The sequence below is a fragment of the Podarcis vaucheri genome (genome assembly GCF_965113315.1).
Source record: "Podarcis vaucheri genome assembly, chromosome: 9".
Lineage (NCBI taxonomy): Eukaryota > Metazoa > Chordata > Lepidosauria > Squamata > Lacertidae > Podarcis > Podarcis vaucheri.
In genome coordinates, this window is record NC_138767.1 from 52,497,743 (window position 1) to 52,517,107 (window position 19,365).

The 19,365-nt window shown below is 45.5% G+C and overlaps 1 protein-coding gene across 1 annotated transcript in view; it reads left to right on the forward strand.

Moving 5' to 3' along the window:
- Positions 1-2,489: 2,489 nt before the first annotated feature.
- The window catches only part of SNX25 (sorting nexin 25), a 55,388-nt gene continuing 38,512 nt past the window's right edge, over positions 2,490-19,365 (forward strand). The window contains exons 1-3 of the mRNA XM_082237881.1: positions 2,490-3,416; positions 13,081-13,165; positions 15,491-15,707. Of these exons, the coding sequence (XP_082094007.1) occupies positions 2,898-3,416; positions 13,081-13,165; positions 15,491-15,707 (821 nt within the window). The 5' untranslated portion in view covers positions 2,490-2,897. The remainder of the gene's footprint in view (positions 3,417-13,080; positions 13,166-15,490; positions 15,708-19,365) is intronic.

Below are 19,365 nucleotides of genomic sequence, written 5' to 3' on the forward strand. Positions count from 1 at the left end.
AAAGATGCTGCTTCCGTCTCCGCGTGGGCATGTGTAATAGTTCCCTTTCCAATGCAGCAGGTGGAAGACTTGAGCTCGCTCGCTCCCTTTGCCTCGGGGGCCGCCGCTTTAGAGGCGCTTGCCAAGGTGTGCCCTCAGGCTGCCAGCAGGCTCCTGGGCTAATCTTGGATGCGCCGGCAGGCTAGCTAGGCGGCCGTAGCCGCTTACTCTCTAGCTAAGGTCAAATCTTCGTCTCGTAAATGGTAGCGACTGGCAATACCGCAAATAGAGCATGTAATCCCCGCAGATTAGACGGGGATCTCGGATCTTTTTGCCTTTTTCTGTCGCCATCACCCAGCGTCAAGAGAGCCCCTTAAACGTTAAGAGCTTCCTCCTCCTTCGATGGCTCCTTCACGAGGCTGCTCAAAGGGTTTTGTAAATAAGATCTGCTACAATCAGTGTAAATAATGCGATCTCTTGGTTCTCAAATTCCTCATGGCATCTACACAACCGTTGCCTTAAACTTGCTTTTCAAGTGACTTATGGCTGACTGTTTAAGTTGCATTCCCAAAAGCGTTAAGGAGTAGGCTTAATATGGTCACTGATTTGGGGTTAAGTCTCATTAAGAAGTGAGATCTTCCGATTAAACGTGCAAACGCCTGTGTTGTAAGGCTACTGTTCAATACACGCTTATCACTCAATCCCATTGTTTTAATTTCTGAGGAAATGCATAGGATCATGGTGCAAGTCTCATTTAATTTAACAGCCTTTAGGGTTACAGCCTGAAGCAGGATCTAGGCATATTTACTTGAGAATAAGGCCCACATTATATTCACTTTTATTAATATAATATTTTTATTATATTCACTGATTATATAAAATAATTAGCAATAATTATCAAATGTAAGGTTCCACACTTAGGAATAAGCAGCTGCACAAATCTAAGATGGGGGATACTCTGGCCTTCCAGTAGTAAGTGTGCTTCTTAGACCACAAGCTTAACATGGGACAACAATGTGATGCAGCAGCCAAAAAAAAGGGGGGGAGTTAATGCTATTCTAGATTACGTCAACAGAAGACCCAAAACTATGAATTCAACTTGCAAGAAATGAGATTCCAGCTAAAGATCAGGAAGAACTTTCCGATGGTAATGATAGCCAACCCACAAGGGATACAGGGCTAGGTGGACTTGAGTGGACAATCATTAGCACCAGGACGTTTCTAACATGAAGTTTTCTTTTGCTTTTTTGTAACTCCCCCCCCCCCTATAGCAGAAGCCTCGCTATACTTGCATGAATTTGAGGACTGCTGGAAAAGACCCTGATGTTGGGAAAGATGGAGGGCACAAGGAGAAGGGGACGACAGAGAACGAGATGGTTGGACAGTGTTCTCGAAGCTACCAGCATGAGTTTGACCAAACTGCAGGAGGCAGTGGAAGACAGGAGGGCCTGGTGTGCTCTGGTCCATGGGGTCACGAAGAGTTGGACACGACTAAACAATAAATGGTAATAGAGATAAGAATCTACCAGTTTAGCAAATTACAGTAAATGTGACCTTTAGGGTTTGGAAGCACGGAACAAACATGAGCCCCCACAAGTGGCGAGAAGATCAGAGCTTAGCATGCTCTTGTCTATGCAGAACTTTAGCCAATTAGGAAGCTTATAGGCATCCGGCGTGAGCTCAGGCATTTTTGCAATATACATCTGCTTCCCCCAACGTGAGGTGCACAGCCTTTGTGATCTTATTCACCCTGTGTCTAGATTGATGCATCTCTCAATAAACTGAATACCTTTTCCACCCATCGTCTCCTCAATTGGCTTTACTGCAGGAGGCAGTGCCAGAGACCCTTTTGGGGGTGGGGGTGTTACAATAAGAACCAGTGGCGTAGCGTGGGGGGTGCAGGGGGGCCCGGCCGCACCGGGTGCAACATCTGGGGGTTAGGGTTAGGGGGTGCAAATCCATGGGTTAGGGGGCGCAAATTACTTGCCTTGCCCCGGGTGCTGACAACCCACGCTACGCCACTGATAAGAACTGTTTAACAGTGGAACTGACTCCTAGGAGAGGTGGTGAACTCTCCTTCACTGGAGATATTAAAGCAGAGGTTGGATGACCATCTGCCATGGATGCTTTAGCTGAGATTCCTGCAGCGCAGCGGGTTGGACTAGATGACCCTCGGTGACCCTTCCAATAATTCAACCCTATGAACTTACGGCCATGCATAGGGTTGGGCTGCATAACTCTTGGTGCTGAAAGCGCCCTGCTATCACTCCCTATCTTGTAGCTGGGTTGCAGGATGCAACTGGAAACACGCGCATTTTGCATGCTTCTCAAATCACAACCAGGCATTGCAAAACGCAGGAGGATTTGCAGACTTCCGCTGGAGGGAGCACTTCTTTTTCTTTTCCTGAGAAGCGAAAACCCACAGGACGGAGCCGCTGCGCGAATCTCAGCGCTAAGATTGACACCGCAACCAGCCAAGGGGAGGAAGGCAAGAGCTGGCCGGGAGCTGCTGCCTTTACGCGGCTGACCCCGCCTTGCCCGCTGGAGCACACATGGCTCGGTTTCCAGCAGTTGCTGTCATTCAGGCGCTCCCTCCTCCTCCTCATCCGCCTCCTCCTCTCGCTGCCGCGGCGCGCAAACAGGCTCAGCGGGGCCTCCGCCGGCTCCTGCGCGAGATGCGATGAACTAGAGAGCCGCTCGCAGCGGCGGCGGCGGCAGCAGCAGCTCCTTTTGTTCGCAGTTAGGCGGTCAGGCTGCGTCGCTGTAGCTGCGCGTCCCTTCGGGGATCCCGGGCATGAGCCCGGCCGGCCGCCTGCGCCCATGCGGGGCTTTGAGTCTTGTTGACGGGGGGGACGCGACCTTGCGAGGGGGCCCCCGCGGCGGGAGATGCGCTGGTTCCCGGAGACGCCTGGAGCAGCATGTTCCCCGATGCCGACGCCGCTAACGTGCCCTCCAGCAGCAGCAGCAGCAGCAGCAGCAGCAGCAGCGGGCAGCTCGATTCGGCTGCCGCCGGCTCCCCTGCAGCTCAAAGTCCCGGCCAGTCGTGCGGGAGCGGCAGCGTCCCGGCCGCGGCCGCCGCCGCCGAAGAGGACGACGAGGCGGCGGCGGCGACTGGTCGCGGCTTGCCCTGCTCCATGCTGGCCGCCGGACTGGGGGTGCTGTTGCTGGCGGTGTCCCTCTTCTACCTGGGCCGGCGGAAGGAGGGCGACGACGGCGAGGAGGCGGCCGACGCTGGCGGGCAGCCCAGCCTGGCCTTCCTGCTGCTCCAGCTGGCGCTTTACCTGGCCTGCGCCGCCAGCGCCTTCGTAGTCGGCACCTTGCTGGCTCTCGTCAGCCGGAGCCGCGGCCGCCTCAGACCCGCGCCGGATTTCCGCGCTGCCTGGAACTGCCGCTACCCGGGCAGGGAAAACGCCGCTCCCTTACTGCAAGCTGCCGTGGTAAGCAAGTGCCCCTGCCATGGACCCCTTGCCTTGCGCCGAATTAAGTTTTCCAGACTCTTTTCAGAGTGCATGCCTTGCCTTCCAAGGCAGGGCTGGAGTTCACACCAGAGTTGCCCGTGTACTGTGCTCTCTCCTTGGGTTCTCAGCTCCGTGGGGTGGACAGTGCCTCTGAGCCCATACAGAGTCCATTTTCGTCCCGACTTGGGAATCGCAGAGATCTTCAGCCTTCCCCAGACATCTGGGGTCCAACTGTAGGCCTCCCTGGATAGTATGTTCAGGTAGACTGGAGTCCAGGCGTCTTTTTTATTATTTAGCAAGTAAGTGTAAGGTGGTCTAGGCTTGATTCCCCCCCCCAACCTAAATATCTCATACCAAAATAGGAATAAGGGGGGGATCTGTGTACCTGGACTGCCCGTGTGCCTGCTTAGCGGCCTGAAACCTAATTTCATCTCCCGCTTCCCTGCTGAAAGATGACTGTCTCCTATTATTCACCTGTGCAGTGACAGTGCAGCTGCTCCAGTTATTTTGGCTGCAGTGCCCGAAGTAGCAGAGGATTATTTCAGGCCTGGAAGCTTAATACTGGTAAACTTGTTCAAAGTAGGATTAACAACAAGCAACACTAGAAAGTGTGTTCTGTGCTGTTGATAGGTTTTAATGCTGCCCTGCAATGGTTGTATTTCGTTTGGGTTACTGCTTTCTCACTGTTTTTATTCATTTAAACCACATGTCACTCAGATAACCCTTTGGAACAATGCAGAAATACAGTAAATAAATAGAACTGGTTCAGTGGGCGAAGCTGGCCAATTTCAAATGTGTGTTCCTATACTACGTGCTTATGAATAAAAAGCAGAAAAACATATTTCCCTATTAAGTTGTTTAATTTGAGGTGTTCTTTTGTCCATTTGGCTTTTATATTATAGCTGGCTGAACAGGCAGGGTGACACAGCCCACTTATATGGCAGTGGTTTTTGGGGGGTGCCATTAAAGGGAGGCCCAATTATGAGAAGCAGCAGATGAGGATGAAGGCACCATATTGTACATGATTTTGATGACATTGAAGGATCTGCACTTCATTCTTACTTTTGGTAAGCTTTTGTTTACCACTACAGAGGGGAGCTTGCAGAGTGGATTTCTTCTCTATACCAAAACACGCACACACCTGTGCTCCCTAAATGTAGAAAGTTAGATGTTCACCAGCTCCGGAATATCTAGTTTTCTACATTGAGACATCCATGCCGGCTGAAGTGGTGCAGCCCACACAGAGTTGTATGTACACAAATCTAATGCGTCATCAAATCTAATGCACACCTCAATTTTCAAAACCTTGAAAACAGAAAAGTATTTGCCGGCGAATGTATATGTGCCATCAAATCTAATAGGCACCCCTAAGTTTCGCGACATAATTTGGCCAAAAAAGGTGTGCATTACATCCAAGTAAATACGGTACTGAAGAACTGTCATTCCTTATTTGCTGTGAGGATAAGTGGGAAACAGTGTTTGAATTGCCACAGCTAATTTTGATTGTAGAGTGTCAGATCTACTGAAAACAATTCATAATGTTGATCACACAGGAGTTTAAGCCTGCTTCATACACGACAATGTACCCCACCTTGTGATTGCATGTAGTACCCCACCTTGTGATTGCATGTACCCCACCTTGTGATTGCATGTAGTATCCCAGGACCAGAATAGACAGATGTGTTTGTTGCACATCATAGTATACTCTTACAAATTATATCCAGAGGGGAATAATCAGTGTGAAGCACAGTAGATGAATGTTTGATTGAGAGCTGTTTATTCAGCCTCACATATAAATAGAAGCTAAACTTGTAACATTTTTTCCTTATTCTGTAATTGGACAGGCAATGCCTTGAATTTTATGTGTCTATGATTTTGGTCAACTGATTTGTTGGCCACCACAAGCCAGCTACTATAATCACAGCAAAATTCTGGACATGATAAGCATAGTAGTAATGCACACTGATTTGAAACCTACTGATTATATCATCTGCCTTGGAACTAGGCATATAGTTGGATTTATCTCCCCCATTAATGGGATTTCCATGTGTATATCTATTCTCTCTCTCTCTCTCTCTCTCTGTGTGTGTGTGTGTGTGTGTGTGTAATTGGAAAAATTCTGCAGTAGAACCTGCCTTAGCCTGCAGTTTTAATTGGGAACTTCTTTGAATGAGAGCTGTCTTATCGTTAATCTGGGCAATTTATTAAACCATCCACTAATGGTGTCGGCCTCCAAACTCAATGGATTTTGTTGTGCTGCAAGACTTGAATTGATTTGGCTCGTCACTCGCAAACCACCAAGATCAAGACTATTTTATTTGGCTTTAAGATATTTGCTTGTTTAGCAAAGGTGGAATAAATGGCAGGCTGTTTGTTTTACCCTTGTAAAAATAGAGAAGGTGCCACCAAAAGCATGCCGCATGGGATGTGAGGGCTGATCCACAGGTAGCTGCTGTTACTCCCTGGATCATTACAGACAAAACTGCTAGTTCTTTATCTGCTAATGTAGCTTAACTGGAAGTACACTTAAAAAATCCCCATGAAATTACTCCAGTCCAAGTCCTAGCTATGTAGGAAGGGTATTGCAAAAAAAAATGTCTGGTGAAGTTACTAACCCATAAAATACTTTTTAATCTGCTTGTCTTTTTGCAAGAGCTAATTGGATATACTATTGTTTGGCTTTGTGAAGTAATAGTCATAGAATAGAATAAACTTTTGGATCGTTAGTGGTTTGTATACTTAGACTGCTAATTGGCCTTTAGCACTAGAATCGGTTTCATTCTGAAGTGTGACCTAATGTGTAGTTTATTGATAACAGCTATCTTTTGCCTTCCAGTTTTGAAGAGTGGGTACTCCTTGTCCTTGTTGCTTGGATTCTGTCTCTAGATAACATTCTTAGATGAGAGCAGCCTCTTGATTACTTGCGGAAATGTAACCTTGCAATTGCAAATTTTCTTGCATTTGTAGGCAGTAGAATTAAATCCTTCACAGCCCTTTCACTTTTTATGTGCCTCTGCTAGCTGTCATTTTTTGAGCTTCCCTTATAAATGCTTCTTTTCTCCTTTATGGTTGCACTCTTTTATAAGCACCTCTAGTCTTTTATATGCACCTCTAGTCTTTTCTGGGGACGCCGCGGGTGGTGCTGTGGGTTAAACCACAGAGCCTAGGACTTGCTGATCAGAAGGTCGGCAGTTCGAATCCCTGCGACGGGGTGAGCTCCCGTTGCTTGGTCCCTGCTCCTGCCAACCTAGCGGTTTGAAAGCACGCCAAAGTGCAAGTACTGTAGATAAATAGGTACCGCTCCGGCAGGAAGGTAAACGGCGTTTCCATGCACTGCTCTGGTTCTCCAGAAGCGGCTTAGTCATGCTGGCCACATGACCCAGAGGCTGTACGCCGGCTCCCTCGGCCAATAAAGCGAGATGAGCGCCGCAACCCCAGAGTCGGTCACGACTGGACCTAATGGTCAGAGGTCCCTTTACCTTTTTACTAGTCTTTTCAAGCATCCTTCCCCCTTTCCTTTACCTTTCTGTCTGTCCATCTTTATCTGACACAGGCAGGTATGCTTTCGTTGGTGGGTTTTTTAAACAACAACAACACATTTACGGTGCAGTTTTATGGGAGGCCTTAACGATATCCCATTTATTTTCAGATATTTTGTTAAAGGCCAATCTTGTAAGTAGCAAAATGCGCAAGGTTGGTTTCCTGACTGGGAAATAATAATAATAATATTTTTTTATTTATACCCCGCCCTCCCCAGCCAAGGCCGGGCTCAGAGCAGCTTACAAGCAATAATAAAAACAAGATGAATGATTACAACTTAAAAACAAAAAATAAAATACAACATTAAAATAACGGAACATTAAAATATTAAAATGTAGCCTCATCGCAGGAGGAGAAGGAAAAGAAAAAAGAAAGAGAGGGAGGGAGGGAATCAAATTGGCTCCAAGCCAAAGGCCAGGCAGAACAACTCTGTCTTACAGGCCCTGCGGAAAGAAATCAGATCCTGCAGGGCCCTGGTCTCATGAGACAGAGCGTTCCACCAGGCCGGAGCCAGAGTTGAAAAGGCCCTGGCTCTGGTTGAAGCCAGTCTAACTTCCTTAGGGCCTGGGACCACTAGGGTGTTGTTATTTATGGACCTTGAGGCTCTCCGTGGGGCATACCAGGAGAGGCGGTCCCGTAGGTACGAGGGTCCTAGGCCGTGAAGAGCTTTAAAGGTCAAAAGCAGCACCTTAAATCTGACCCTGTACTCCACCGGGAGCCAGTGCAGCTTGAAAAGCACTGGGTGAATATGCTCCCATGGCAGAGACCCCGTGAGGAGCCTCGCTGCAGCATTCTGTACCCGCTGAAGTTTCTGGGACAGCTTCAAGGGCAGCCCCGCGTAGAGCGAATTACAGTAGTCAAGCCTGGAGATGACCGTCGCATGGATCACTCTGGCCAGGTCGGGGCAGACATTCTTTGGAACTTCAGTTTCAGATTGTAAAAATATAGTGACAATGGGAAAATCCGCCTGTATGCTACTCTTTAACAATTGACAACACAAATGGGTAAAGTATGAAGGGGTAATTAATCTGCTGTGTGTGTGTGTGTGCAGGCATGCATGTGTAATGATTGATTTGTAGACATTTTAATAACATTTCAAATTGTTGGTGTTTTGTAGACCGGAAATTATTATCTGCAGGGTACTATATTTTGTTTTTATGGTTAATTGTATTGTAACTTTTATTTATTTATTGCTACCATGGGCAGCCTAGAGAATCTCGTTCTGGGTGGGATATAAATAATCCAAGTAGATAAATATTATCCATAAAATGTAATGGAAGTATTTGTAGTCAGAACTCAGAACTTCACTCTAGTTTGTTGGGGATGAACATTATTCAGCCAAAGGAACACATTTCTTCATGAGCAATATTGCATGTGGTGGATGCAGCCACATAAACACATCTTTCTATTCAGACAGACAAGAGGCATTGCCACAGTTTTGTTATACATTTCAGCCAGGCAAAAGCACTTAAGGATAGACCAGTGTTTCCCAACCTTTTTTGGGCAAAGGCACACTTGTTTGATGAAAAAAATCTCGCGGCACACCACCATTACAGCCCCGTGACGTCAGCGCGCAGCGTCACGCCGGGAGGGACGCACGAAAGTGAAAGTTTTCAATTTTTTTCCCTCCCCCTTGCCGGGGAACCTCCAAGCTTTGGGGGTGGGGGGGAGGCAGCAAAGCGAGGGACTGAGGGACCCTAACCCTAACCCTAACCCTCACCGATCACCCGGGAAAGCATGCGAACGAGGAGCCCCCGTGTCCTGCTCCCGGCAGCGGACGGCACAAAGCGAGGAGGCCTGGACAAGGCAGCACGCTCCCCGCTCTCGCTGCATCAGGGCTTTTCTCCTCCAGGCCGCTTTCGAAGTCCCCTTCTCCGCTCCCAAGAGCCGGAGCCGCTGCTTCCAGGCCCTGTCCGAGCCCTGACTTGTGGCCTCACTTCGAGGAGCGCCTGTTGCTGGGGACGGGGCTGCATCCCCCTCAGCCGCCGCCTCGCTTCCTTCCAGGAGACCCGATGGCTCCCCCTCTCCCGCTCGCCCTCCTGCGCCCGCAGCAGACCGAGACCTCCCCGCCCCCGCCCAGCTCGGCCCTACCTGGGCGCCTCCAAGCCCGGCCGGCTCCGCGTCGCGCTCCACGCCGGGCAGCTGCATTGGGGGCGCGCTGCGGCCCGGCTGAGCGCGCCCCGGAGCCGCCGCGCCGTCGCTCGCGAGTCCCTCCGAGAGCCCTCGGGACTGACTCCGGAGTCGCGAGGCGGCGCGTCGCTCAGGGAAGGGGCGGCTTCCCACAAGTGCTCCGGGAAGCAAACGCCCTCGCCCGCCTCCCTCCAGGCAACATCTCGCGGCACACCAGGCAACATCTCACGGCACACTTGTGTGCCGCGGAACACCGGTTGGGAAACACTGGGATAGACAACAGAGCCCGAGAAAAGTTATGGCCTCAAGAGAGCCCTGAGAGCTGGGAAGCATTTGACCTTCAGGCTTGAGATTTCCCACGCCCCCCTTTTGTTCCTAATTTTTCAACATTGGTGTGAGTTCTGTTGCTGTAAACACATTTTAAATAGAGCACTCTTGTAGGTCAGTGAGAAGCACTTGCATGCGATAAGATTTGTTTTGTATTGCTTAAATCCTTTCCCAGCAAGCCTGTACTCTTTCTAGTGAGGTATTTCTTGACATGATTCTTAAAAAAAAAGTTATTTAAGGATTCGGAGAAGTTCATTCATTCTAATAAGTAACACCCACCCACACCCTGGCTTCTCAGCTATTTGATTCAGGGGGAAGTTACCCAATATTAGCTTACTTGTCATTCAGGCCTGAGATTCAGATAACTGTGTAACTAATTTCCCAGATGCTGTGGGCTCATTTGATCCGAACACCCTACTCCCTGTGATCATAATAAATCACTTTTGAATGAGGGGACTTTCTAGAACAGTTTGTGATACAGCATTTGAAAGAGGGTGGTCTGAGGGAGTTAAAAACAACAGAAATCTCTTGAGTATCCCTAAAGTAGCATAAAATATCCCTACATTAGCTTTTTAGATCCCAGTCCAAATAAAAGATATGTGTACTCTACATTTTATGTTTATGTTGTGAGGTAAAAGAAAAAGGTAAAGGACCCCTGGACGGTTATGTCCAGTCAAAGGCGACTATGGGGTGTAGTGCTCATCTCACTTTCAGGCTGAGGGAGCCGGCGTTTGTCCACAGACAACTTTCTTGGTCATGCGGCCAGCATTACTGTACCGCTTCCGGCACAACGGGACATCATGACAGAAACCAGAGCGCACAGAAACATTGTTTACCTTCCCACCACAGTGGTACCTATGTATCTACTTGCACTGGCATGCTTTCGAACTGCTAGGTTGGCAGGAGCTGGGACAGAGCAACGGGACTGCCTTTGGGGGAAGGGTGGTATGCAAATTTAATTAATAATCATTATAATACATTTTATAATAATGATTAGGAAGCAGTTAAGACATGTGTACTTAAAGCAACACAAAAGTGGCCTTCCTGTGTATGTGAATCTGAGAATAGGCCATATATTTCAGTTTAATAAGCTGAGATAGGAGCAGTGCTGTTTTTCTAGAAAAAGAGGTGCCAGAACTCACTGTAAACTTCTCTGTTTCTCTCTTAAGAATGGCAATGGCACCCACCTGAGAGGTGCTGGAGCTGAGCTCCTGTGAGCTCTGGCTGGAAAAAAAGCCCTGGATAGGAACAAACCTTTGCCCACCATATATGCCCCCTTCAGTCCTTCCTTTGTAGCATTAGTAATCAACATAGAAGCCTTTTTCCATAGTTGAAGTTGGCTTTATATCCTGGCTTCTTTGAAAACTAGTAACCCGTAGATTTCCAGTTTGTACAAAATGGGAAATGCTAGTTATTTAGAGTCTTATTGGGTTGATTGCTTCTACAACAGAAGGGCTGTGGGCACAGGCAAAAGCTTTGTTCATATGTCCGCTTATTTGGGCAAGAGGATCATTATCCAAAGCAGCCCTGAGAACTAATACCAAAATGTTATTAGAAGCAGCAACTCTTCATTATAAAACTTAAATCTGGCATTAATTGACACCCAGAGTGCGAGGGCAGGATCCACTGAGGAATATTAATTGTCTCAATATTTAACATTAAGCATGTGTGACTCATCTAGTATTGCTCCTTCACAACCTGAGTTTTTCATTTGGGCCCTAGAATGAAATAAGATTTTTTTTTTGTGGACAGTCCATTATTTTTATGTTCTTGGCGCTATGCCTGGTTTTGTTCTTCCTCATAATTTCCTAGAAATAGTTGATGGGCTTGTTGGTGGTGCTGGTTTTTCTGTTTCTTTTCATTGACTGAAAATAACCAAGAGGGAGAGATAAATATGCACAGAACTGTGTTTGGTTGCTTGAACTGAATATCTGAGAACGCTTTGCGGAGAGGGCCATAGCTCCTTTGTTGACCTAGTTTAGACCTTTTTTGAAACCAGTAGAACTGTTCATTTCCACACGTACCTGCCATACAATAACAGTACAGATCAACCATGTCGTCCTGGAAGTAAGTCCTATTGTATTCAATGGGACTTAGGAAAGTAGGGTTAGCACTGTAGCATATGAGGCCCTTCTTGGAGTGCCCTTTACATTTGTGGCATGGCAGGTGGCTGCATGAGAAAGGACCTTCCCTACTTGATGGTCCAGCCCAAATGTGGAATGGTGCTTTGCTTGGCATTTCAAAGCCAAGCAAATGCTCTTAGTAAAACCTCTCTTGTAGGCTATGCTGTGTGTGCTTATTTCTGCTGCTTTTCATAATTGCTTTTTTAATATTGTGGCGTTTAATGTTTTGGTTTTAAGAGCCTTTGGAGAGCTTCCAGTTGGACTAGACAGTATGGGGGTAGATGGGCCAATGGCATGAGAGTATAAAGTGGTTTCATATGTTCATAACCCTTGAGTGTGATTCAGAAGTGTACATAAGAAGAAAGTACGCTGAGTATACAGTTAGCAGCGTACAGCATGCCCATGAAATGAGAGGCCGTACTTTCCATGTAGAGCACTTTCATTCCATGTTGCACAGGGGTGGGAAACCTCCAGCCCATGGGCCAAATTTGACCTGCCAAGACTCCCCATTTGGCTCACCAGGGCATTTTAGCCAAGCCCTGCCCTACACCTGCTACCATATATGACACTCACCCCCCCTTCCCTACTACAGTGGTCCCAGCCAAATTTGAGTCTTTCCCCAAGCTGCTACTTTTAGAACAAAACAAAAAGGGAGCTCCTGATCACAGATTTCGCACATTACATCACATCTGGTAGTTTTTCAGGAAACAAGGTAGGATGGGAGTGGTGCTTTTAGTATCTGTAATATTTTGACCGATGAATTTTTTTATACTATATATGTTGCATTTTTGTATGTGTATGTAATGTGATTTATGACATGGTGGCTTGCCTCACACCATCTAAACGAAGCTGTAAATACCTATTCTGAGGGTTGTTGTGATTAAAGGTGTTGCTGGTCATCTTCCACTTCAAAGACAATACTGCTGCTAACTTGGGTGAACAACTAAATCACCCTTTTTGCATAGTGTTGGTTTTATAGTCACTGGAGATGGAGAAGCTTTGAGGGAGATGGTTTTATCTGTGGAGTTGCACATTTATTGGACACATTCAGCTGTATAAGAAGTCCTCCTAGGTGAGGTGTTGATTCCGATCATGTTTGTCCCTCTTTCGTGTTGGCAGCAAATGTTGAATGTTGACTCCTTGTGACTTCATTTATATGGTTGTATTCTTATCTTGCATACTGTGGCCGTCAAATCTGCTGTGGGTTGACATTTCTAGGAGATGAATGGTTCTCTTCCCTTATTAGTTTACATGTCCTTATTTGCAAATGATAACTTAATTTTCTCGCTTCAGATTGGTCATTTAAGAAACTGAGCAACTTTTGGAGTCAGGAGACTGGCTTGGAGTTTTGGCAAACCCCAGATTTGGAAAGAAAATTACTTTTTAAACGACTGTTAGTTCGTAAGGCTGGGCTAGATGTTTCGAACGTAGTGTATGCTTTGCTGGATTTAACAATCAAATGTCATTATTTAAATACTGCATTCATCCATGTCTTAGGTGTGTGCATGTTTGCTTTCTTTCAGACTCTTTTATCTGGAAACGCACATGAATCTGTCCAGTCAAGGAGACTGATGATTTCTCATAACATGGATAAAGCTCTGAAAGAAGGTAGGACTCAAAGATAATCAGTTATTTGATGAAAAAATATTTCACACCATGGGATTTTGTAAAATAAAAATTTGAGAACCTCCCTCACACCCACCCACAGTACTTTGGGATACATTCAGGTTGCGCAACTACTAGCATGGAATCTGAATGGCAGTAACTGTGCTGTCATTGTTTAAAGGAGATGTATGGTTGGTTGGATCCATTAATGGGGTTCCCCTAACAGAATGGAGTGCTCTTGGGTCTCAGCTCTCCCTTTCAGCTGTGAAGGATCAGGGGATCCTCTGGAATAGAGTTGGAGGTGGCACGGGGGACTGCAGTTGGAAACACACAACAGACTGGACGCTGGCTAACAAATTGAAGCTTCATTGGACAAGGCAGAATATGACTACTCGAATAAACAAGAACAGTAGTCTTCATAGTGAGCACACCTGGCTCCTTCCTTTCTACATTTGGAGGTTTATATTACATGCAGGGCTTTTTTCTAGCCAAAGCTCACTGGAGTTCAGCTCCTGCATGTCTCAGGTGGATGCTATTGCTATTCTAAGAGAACAAGGGAGAAGTTCATGGTGAGCTCCGACACCTCTTTTGCTAGAAAAATAGCACTGATTACATACATACATACCTTTCCACAGTTCAAATCTTGCTCAAGGTGCCTTACAATGTGAAAAAATACAGAACTGCAACATAACAAAAGTAGTCATAAACAATAAAGAAAACATTAAAAAATACACAACCAAAATGAACAATTTCCAATAAATTTCCGATAAATAAATTGTAAGAAGTTCTAAAATAAATATACAAAAAAATCAACATCAACAAAAAACCTCAAACAAAGAGTCTGTCCAGCAGCCTCAGTTTTTGTAGTTGAAGTGAGCCCTGTCCTCCCAGGCCAGGCGGAAAAGTCCTGCAAGACAAGGAGCAGGGCTTCTAGGACTCACAGCCAAGATGGTCTATTTCCCCCCTCCTTTTTTCCCTTTTTAAAATTATCACCTATTCAGTATTGGAGAACCGTGCTGCTAGCCTTGAAAATGATCAAGGATCCACTTCTCTTGCATTAGTTTCTTCTTGGAGTAGGCAGGCAGTTAGGACAAACACTGCGGGTAAGAGATGTGATTCAATCAAGCAAAGTCTGTAATAGCTGGCTTTTAAAACTCAGGAACCTGTCATCAAAAGAATATACAATGCTGATATATCCCAAGCGTGTCTCTGTTTTATAAAATGTATTGTGCAGCCTTGGAATGATATTCTAAAGGCAGTATCCAAATAATTTAATTAAAAAGAGTGAAGACATGGCTTAGGTTGAGTTGCCAGCAGATAAAGGATAGTATTTTCTGTTGTCTCTTAGAGAGCTTCTGTCTGTAAATGAATGCTGAATTGCAAAGGCTGTGTTGCAGTGCTAGGGAGTAGCCTTGCATGGGGCTTAACCATGAGCATTCTAATTGTGGAGGCAGGAAGAGTCAGCCATGCAATGTTGGCAATTGGTGTGGTTGCTATGCATTGGGTTGAGATCTACAGTGACCAGAGATAGGAGGCTCGGTGCTAAGGAGCTGTGGGTAGAAGCGCATGGATTTACATTGGAACCAAAACCAGCCAACACTTTGTATTGCATGCCCATCTACAGTTGATAGTGGGTTCAGTCACCTCTAATGTTATGTAAGGTTTGTTACATGAACAAGTGTTGCACCTGTGTGGCCTCTTGTCCCCTCCTCACATGCTCTTCTTAATCAGGTAACTGCTCTGGCAAAGTCTGTTAATTTGCTGCTGCATCTAAATCTGCAAACTGTCATTCCTGTGAAAGTGGAAGTAACAGATGTAAAAAAGTGGGAGGTCTTAGTGAACAGCATGAAGCTTTTTACTGTAACTCAGTAAGATGTGTCTACTTACATGTGACTATAAAGCAGTTAGGCATGACGAACCAAAAAGGTATGATAGAGCTAGGTAGTTAATAGTTTAATAAAATAAAGATTAGTTTTCATGTGACACAGTGTGTTTTATCAGTTGTACTTAATTAAATTAATCTGTGGGAAATTACCGTATTTTATTTTTACTTACAGTTATAGGCAGCTATTTAGGATTTCTAGTAAGGTGACTGACAAATGGCAGTTGCAGTCTTACTCTGTGAACCTCCAGCAAGCTTTTTCAAGCCCGTTTTTTCTTATATCATCCTTTTCATATTTTTTGAAAGGTGGGAGAATGCTATACGCTGAAGGTGCAAGCAGCCAATGTTTCCAAGCACCAATTGTTCATAACAGTACTCCCCCCCACCCACTTTCCCATGGCTCCTGACTGAATTCTGCTTCATCTTTGGTGTTGCTTTGGTTTCAGTGTTTGACTACAGCTACAGAGATTACATTTTATCTTGGTATGGTCACCTCAGCAGAGACGAGGGACAGCTGTACCACCTGCTATCCGAAGACTTCTGGGAAGTTGCCAAGCAGCTGCGACAGAGGCTCAGTCACATTGATGTAGTTAAAGTCGTCTGCAGCGATGTAGTGAAAGCTTTGTTAACCCACTTTTGTGACCTTAAAGCAGCCAGTTCCAGGTAAAAACACATTCCCCACAACACCCTTATTCCATTTTAGTTTAGCTATTCTCCCCTTCCTCTTTTGCTTGTGTTTGAACCGTGTGGTGTAGTGGCTAAAGTGCTGGACCAGGACCCGGGATACCAGGGTTCAAACCCCACTCGGCCGTGCAGCTCACTGGGTGGCCTTGGGCCGGTCACTGCCTCTCCGCATAACCTTCCTCACAAGGTGGTTATTGGGGTTAAACGAGGAGAGGGAGCCACTTTGAGCTGCTTATAGAAAAAGATGGGCTATAAATACCGTAGATTCCGGCGTATTCGGCGACTGGGCATATTAGAAGACACCCCCCCAAATTGGCAGCTGCAATTTGGGGGTTTGTCTTATAAGCCCAGTCGCTTAATACACTGGGCAGCTCCGCGCCGGGAGAAAGCCACCTGGCATGGAGCAGAGCCCGCCACCGGCTGCTGCTGCTTCCGAAGCAGTGGGGGGGGGGGCGGGCTCCGCGCCAGGCTGCTTTCTCCCGGTGGAGCCAGCAGCAGCAGCAGTGGGCTGGGCTCCATGCCGGGCAGCTCTCTCTCTCTCTCTCGCGGCGCGGAGCCTGCTGCCTGTACCCGGCGTATAAGACGACCCCCGACTTTTTAACCTCCTTTCCGGGGTTAAAAAGTTGTCTTATACACCAGAATCTACGGTACAAATGATGATGGTGATGATGAAGAAGAATAGTGAAGCCTTCTTTGAGGCAACACCAACAGAAACAACGATAAACAGCAATGATAACTAGCTTTTTTGGCATGTATGTCACAATACAAGTCAAACCTCTCATAGAATATATATGCCGCTTGCTCCCTCATACATTGTGGTTGGCCTGTGTCTAGTCTACTGAGCTGAACAGGCCCTGGTCAGTAGCAGAAAGGCAATCGGAACTGTAGGCCTGATCCTACTTTTCTGGCAGGCATATGCACCCTCCTTTTCCTACCTAAATATATAATGAATTTCTATTGTTTTGTTGCATATGTTACCTTCTATGCTGTGTGCATGGCAAGGCATTGTTCCCATCAAGGTTAGAATTGTGGCCCAATTCATAAATGTTTTCTGTCCTGTATTAAAAATGATAAACGTTGCCAATTATTCTGTTGGGAGCCACCGAGAGTGGCTGGGGAGACCCGGCCAGATGGGTGGGGTATACATAATAAATTATTGTTGTTATTATTATTATTATTATTATTCAGCATTTGGGGTGGGGTCATTTAATACCTTTTTGATCTCAGTTAAAGATGGGCTATGGAGGTTGCCAGAAAGCAAAACTTGGCTAGAGTATGTATGTATGTATGTATTTAAAGAGAGAATAATGCTACTGATGTGTTATCAGACATGGATTGCAGTTGTATATTTGTTGTCCACTTCTCTTGCACTAGGAACTGAATCCCTTTGACTTGGGTGTGTTCACTACATAGGCATGGGAAGTATATTGTGAAAGCTGATGTTCTTGCAAAGGGAATTTCCTCTTTGTTCTTGTAGTTCGTTTTTTTTTTTTTTTTTTTTTTTTGGCCTTGTCATTGGCAGTACCTAGTTGGCAAAGGTGATTAACAGAAACCACAACAAACAGGGAAGCAGCAGCAGCATCTTTACAAAACACACAACCCAAATTAAAGTATATTTGTGTGGGTGGACCCATGGGCTAGCTAGGCGACTGCTTGGAATCCCTTGAACTACATTCTTTGAAACACAGCTGTGTATTCCCCCACCCACCTGTTGCACATTGAATGTGGCCAGTTAATAGCTGTGTAGTTGTTATATGTGAGTCCTTGGGATGTGGCAGATCTCCATGTGGCATTGAAGCTCACTGCATGACCTTGCTGGCCAGTTTGTTTGTTTATCTTGGAGATGCTCTTGATGCAATAGATTAAGAACCAGGTTGCTATGTGGCTTTCTCTAGCAGAGAAAGAAAGCTCCTTGACCTATTTTTATTCCAGCCTTCAGTATGAATTCCCAGAGTGCTTCACATAAGAGGAAAATGCAAATTTAAAAACCCAATTAAAATATAAATAAAACTAAACTGAATAATAAAAAATACAGTTATTAAAAGGCAGCAGGATCTTAAAAGCCAGGTAAAAAGGATCAGCAGGACTAAAACTGTAGCATGCACAAATAAAAAGGACACCTAAGTAGGCACTAGATGTTTCTTTTGCATAACCTACTTCTTAAGGATGTTCTGTGTTTAAAAATGGGACAGCTGCTATAAGCTTTCTTGCTGGGATACCAGTATAGCACAGTAATATTACATATGTGCTCTTTTAGATATTTACAAATGAATGCCCAGTTGGGAATTAAAACATGGAGACTTAACAGGATTTCACTGTGTTTTAAAATCCATGCAAACTTTTAGTGCAGTGGTGGGGAACATCTGGCTTGCCAGTCTGATTCTGCCTGCCATAGTTCCCGGTTTTACCTGTGAGAACCTAACACTTGCCACTCACTTTGTTGAATTGCAGTTAGTTTTAACTTTCTGACAGGCTCAGGTAATGAATCAAGACATGCGTTTGTTCCAGTTGCACATTCATTATAGCTTATGTGACTTGGGCATACTCTTTGCTCTTGCTTACAGTCTCAGGATGGATCACTTGCAGTTGCTAACTAACTGTTGATAGCCTGGTAATGTACTGTATTTTAATATCTTGTGGAAGCCGCCCAGAGTGGCTGGGTAAACCCAGCCAGATGGACGGGATATAAATAATAAATTATTATTACTACTACTACTACTGCAGGAAAATGCAGAGAACAAACATACCTTGCAAACTAGGTTGAAGGATAGGTAAAACTACTGTCGTTGCCGTTTTTTTCCTCTTCTTTTGTTAATAGCTTTTCCAGTAGTCATTTTAATGCATTTGGTGGACATGGGAAATATGAGAGGGTTTTTCTTTGCAAATAGCAGTCTCAAGGCCAGCCGGAAATATTAAAGCAATTAAGAAATAAAAGCTGAAATATCCAACTTGGTAGCTAGATAGTCTCTTGCCAGTGCCCTAAATTATACCTTTCCCCCCTGAAAAGGGTTCTAGCAGATCAAACTTGCTTTAATTCTGCCAATCTCTTAAGAAGCTGAGGCAATGCAGATAAAGAGATGTACAGCCACTTCTGCTCCCTTGTGAATTACTTAGCAGTTTGCTGCAGACTTGTGTGGAAGCCCTGGTAGATATACAGTCCAGTCCAGTGAAAAATGTCTTTTTAGATTTACTGCTGCATAAACATCTTTCAGATTTATCTCCTGCCTGTTAGGGAGCCCCTTTACACTGTCAAGATGATGAAGAACCAGAATGCTTTCAGGATTTTTTTTTTTAAGTTGCTTGCCATTAGAGTTAATAGGAGGCTAATATGAATGTGGTCTCAGGTTTCCTTGCAAAAGACTCTCACTTGCACACCTTGATCAATTACCCTACTTTCTAAACAGATTTTTGGTGTATAATGCCTTTTAAAATGCCACTCTCAGCATGCTTGTCTCAGCCAATGGTAAGAGACCCATTTCCTTTGCAAAGCTGGACAAAGGTATCAAAATGGCCACACCATCCTTCTTTCCAAGCCATGGTGGCCCAAGGTTGCAAGGCTGTCCTTGTGCATTCAGGAAATATATTTTTGACAATGGAGTGTAATGGAGTGCAAAATCAGAGCAATTTGCAGGATGAG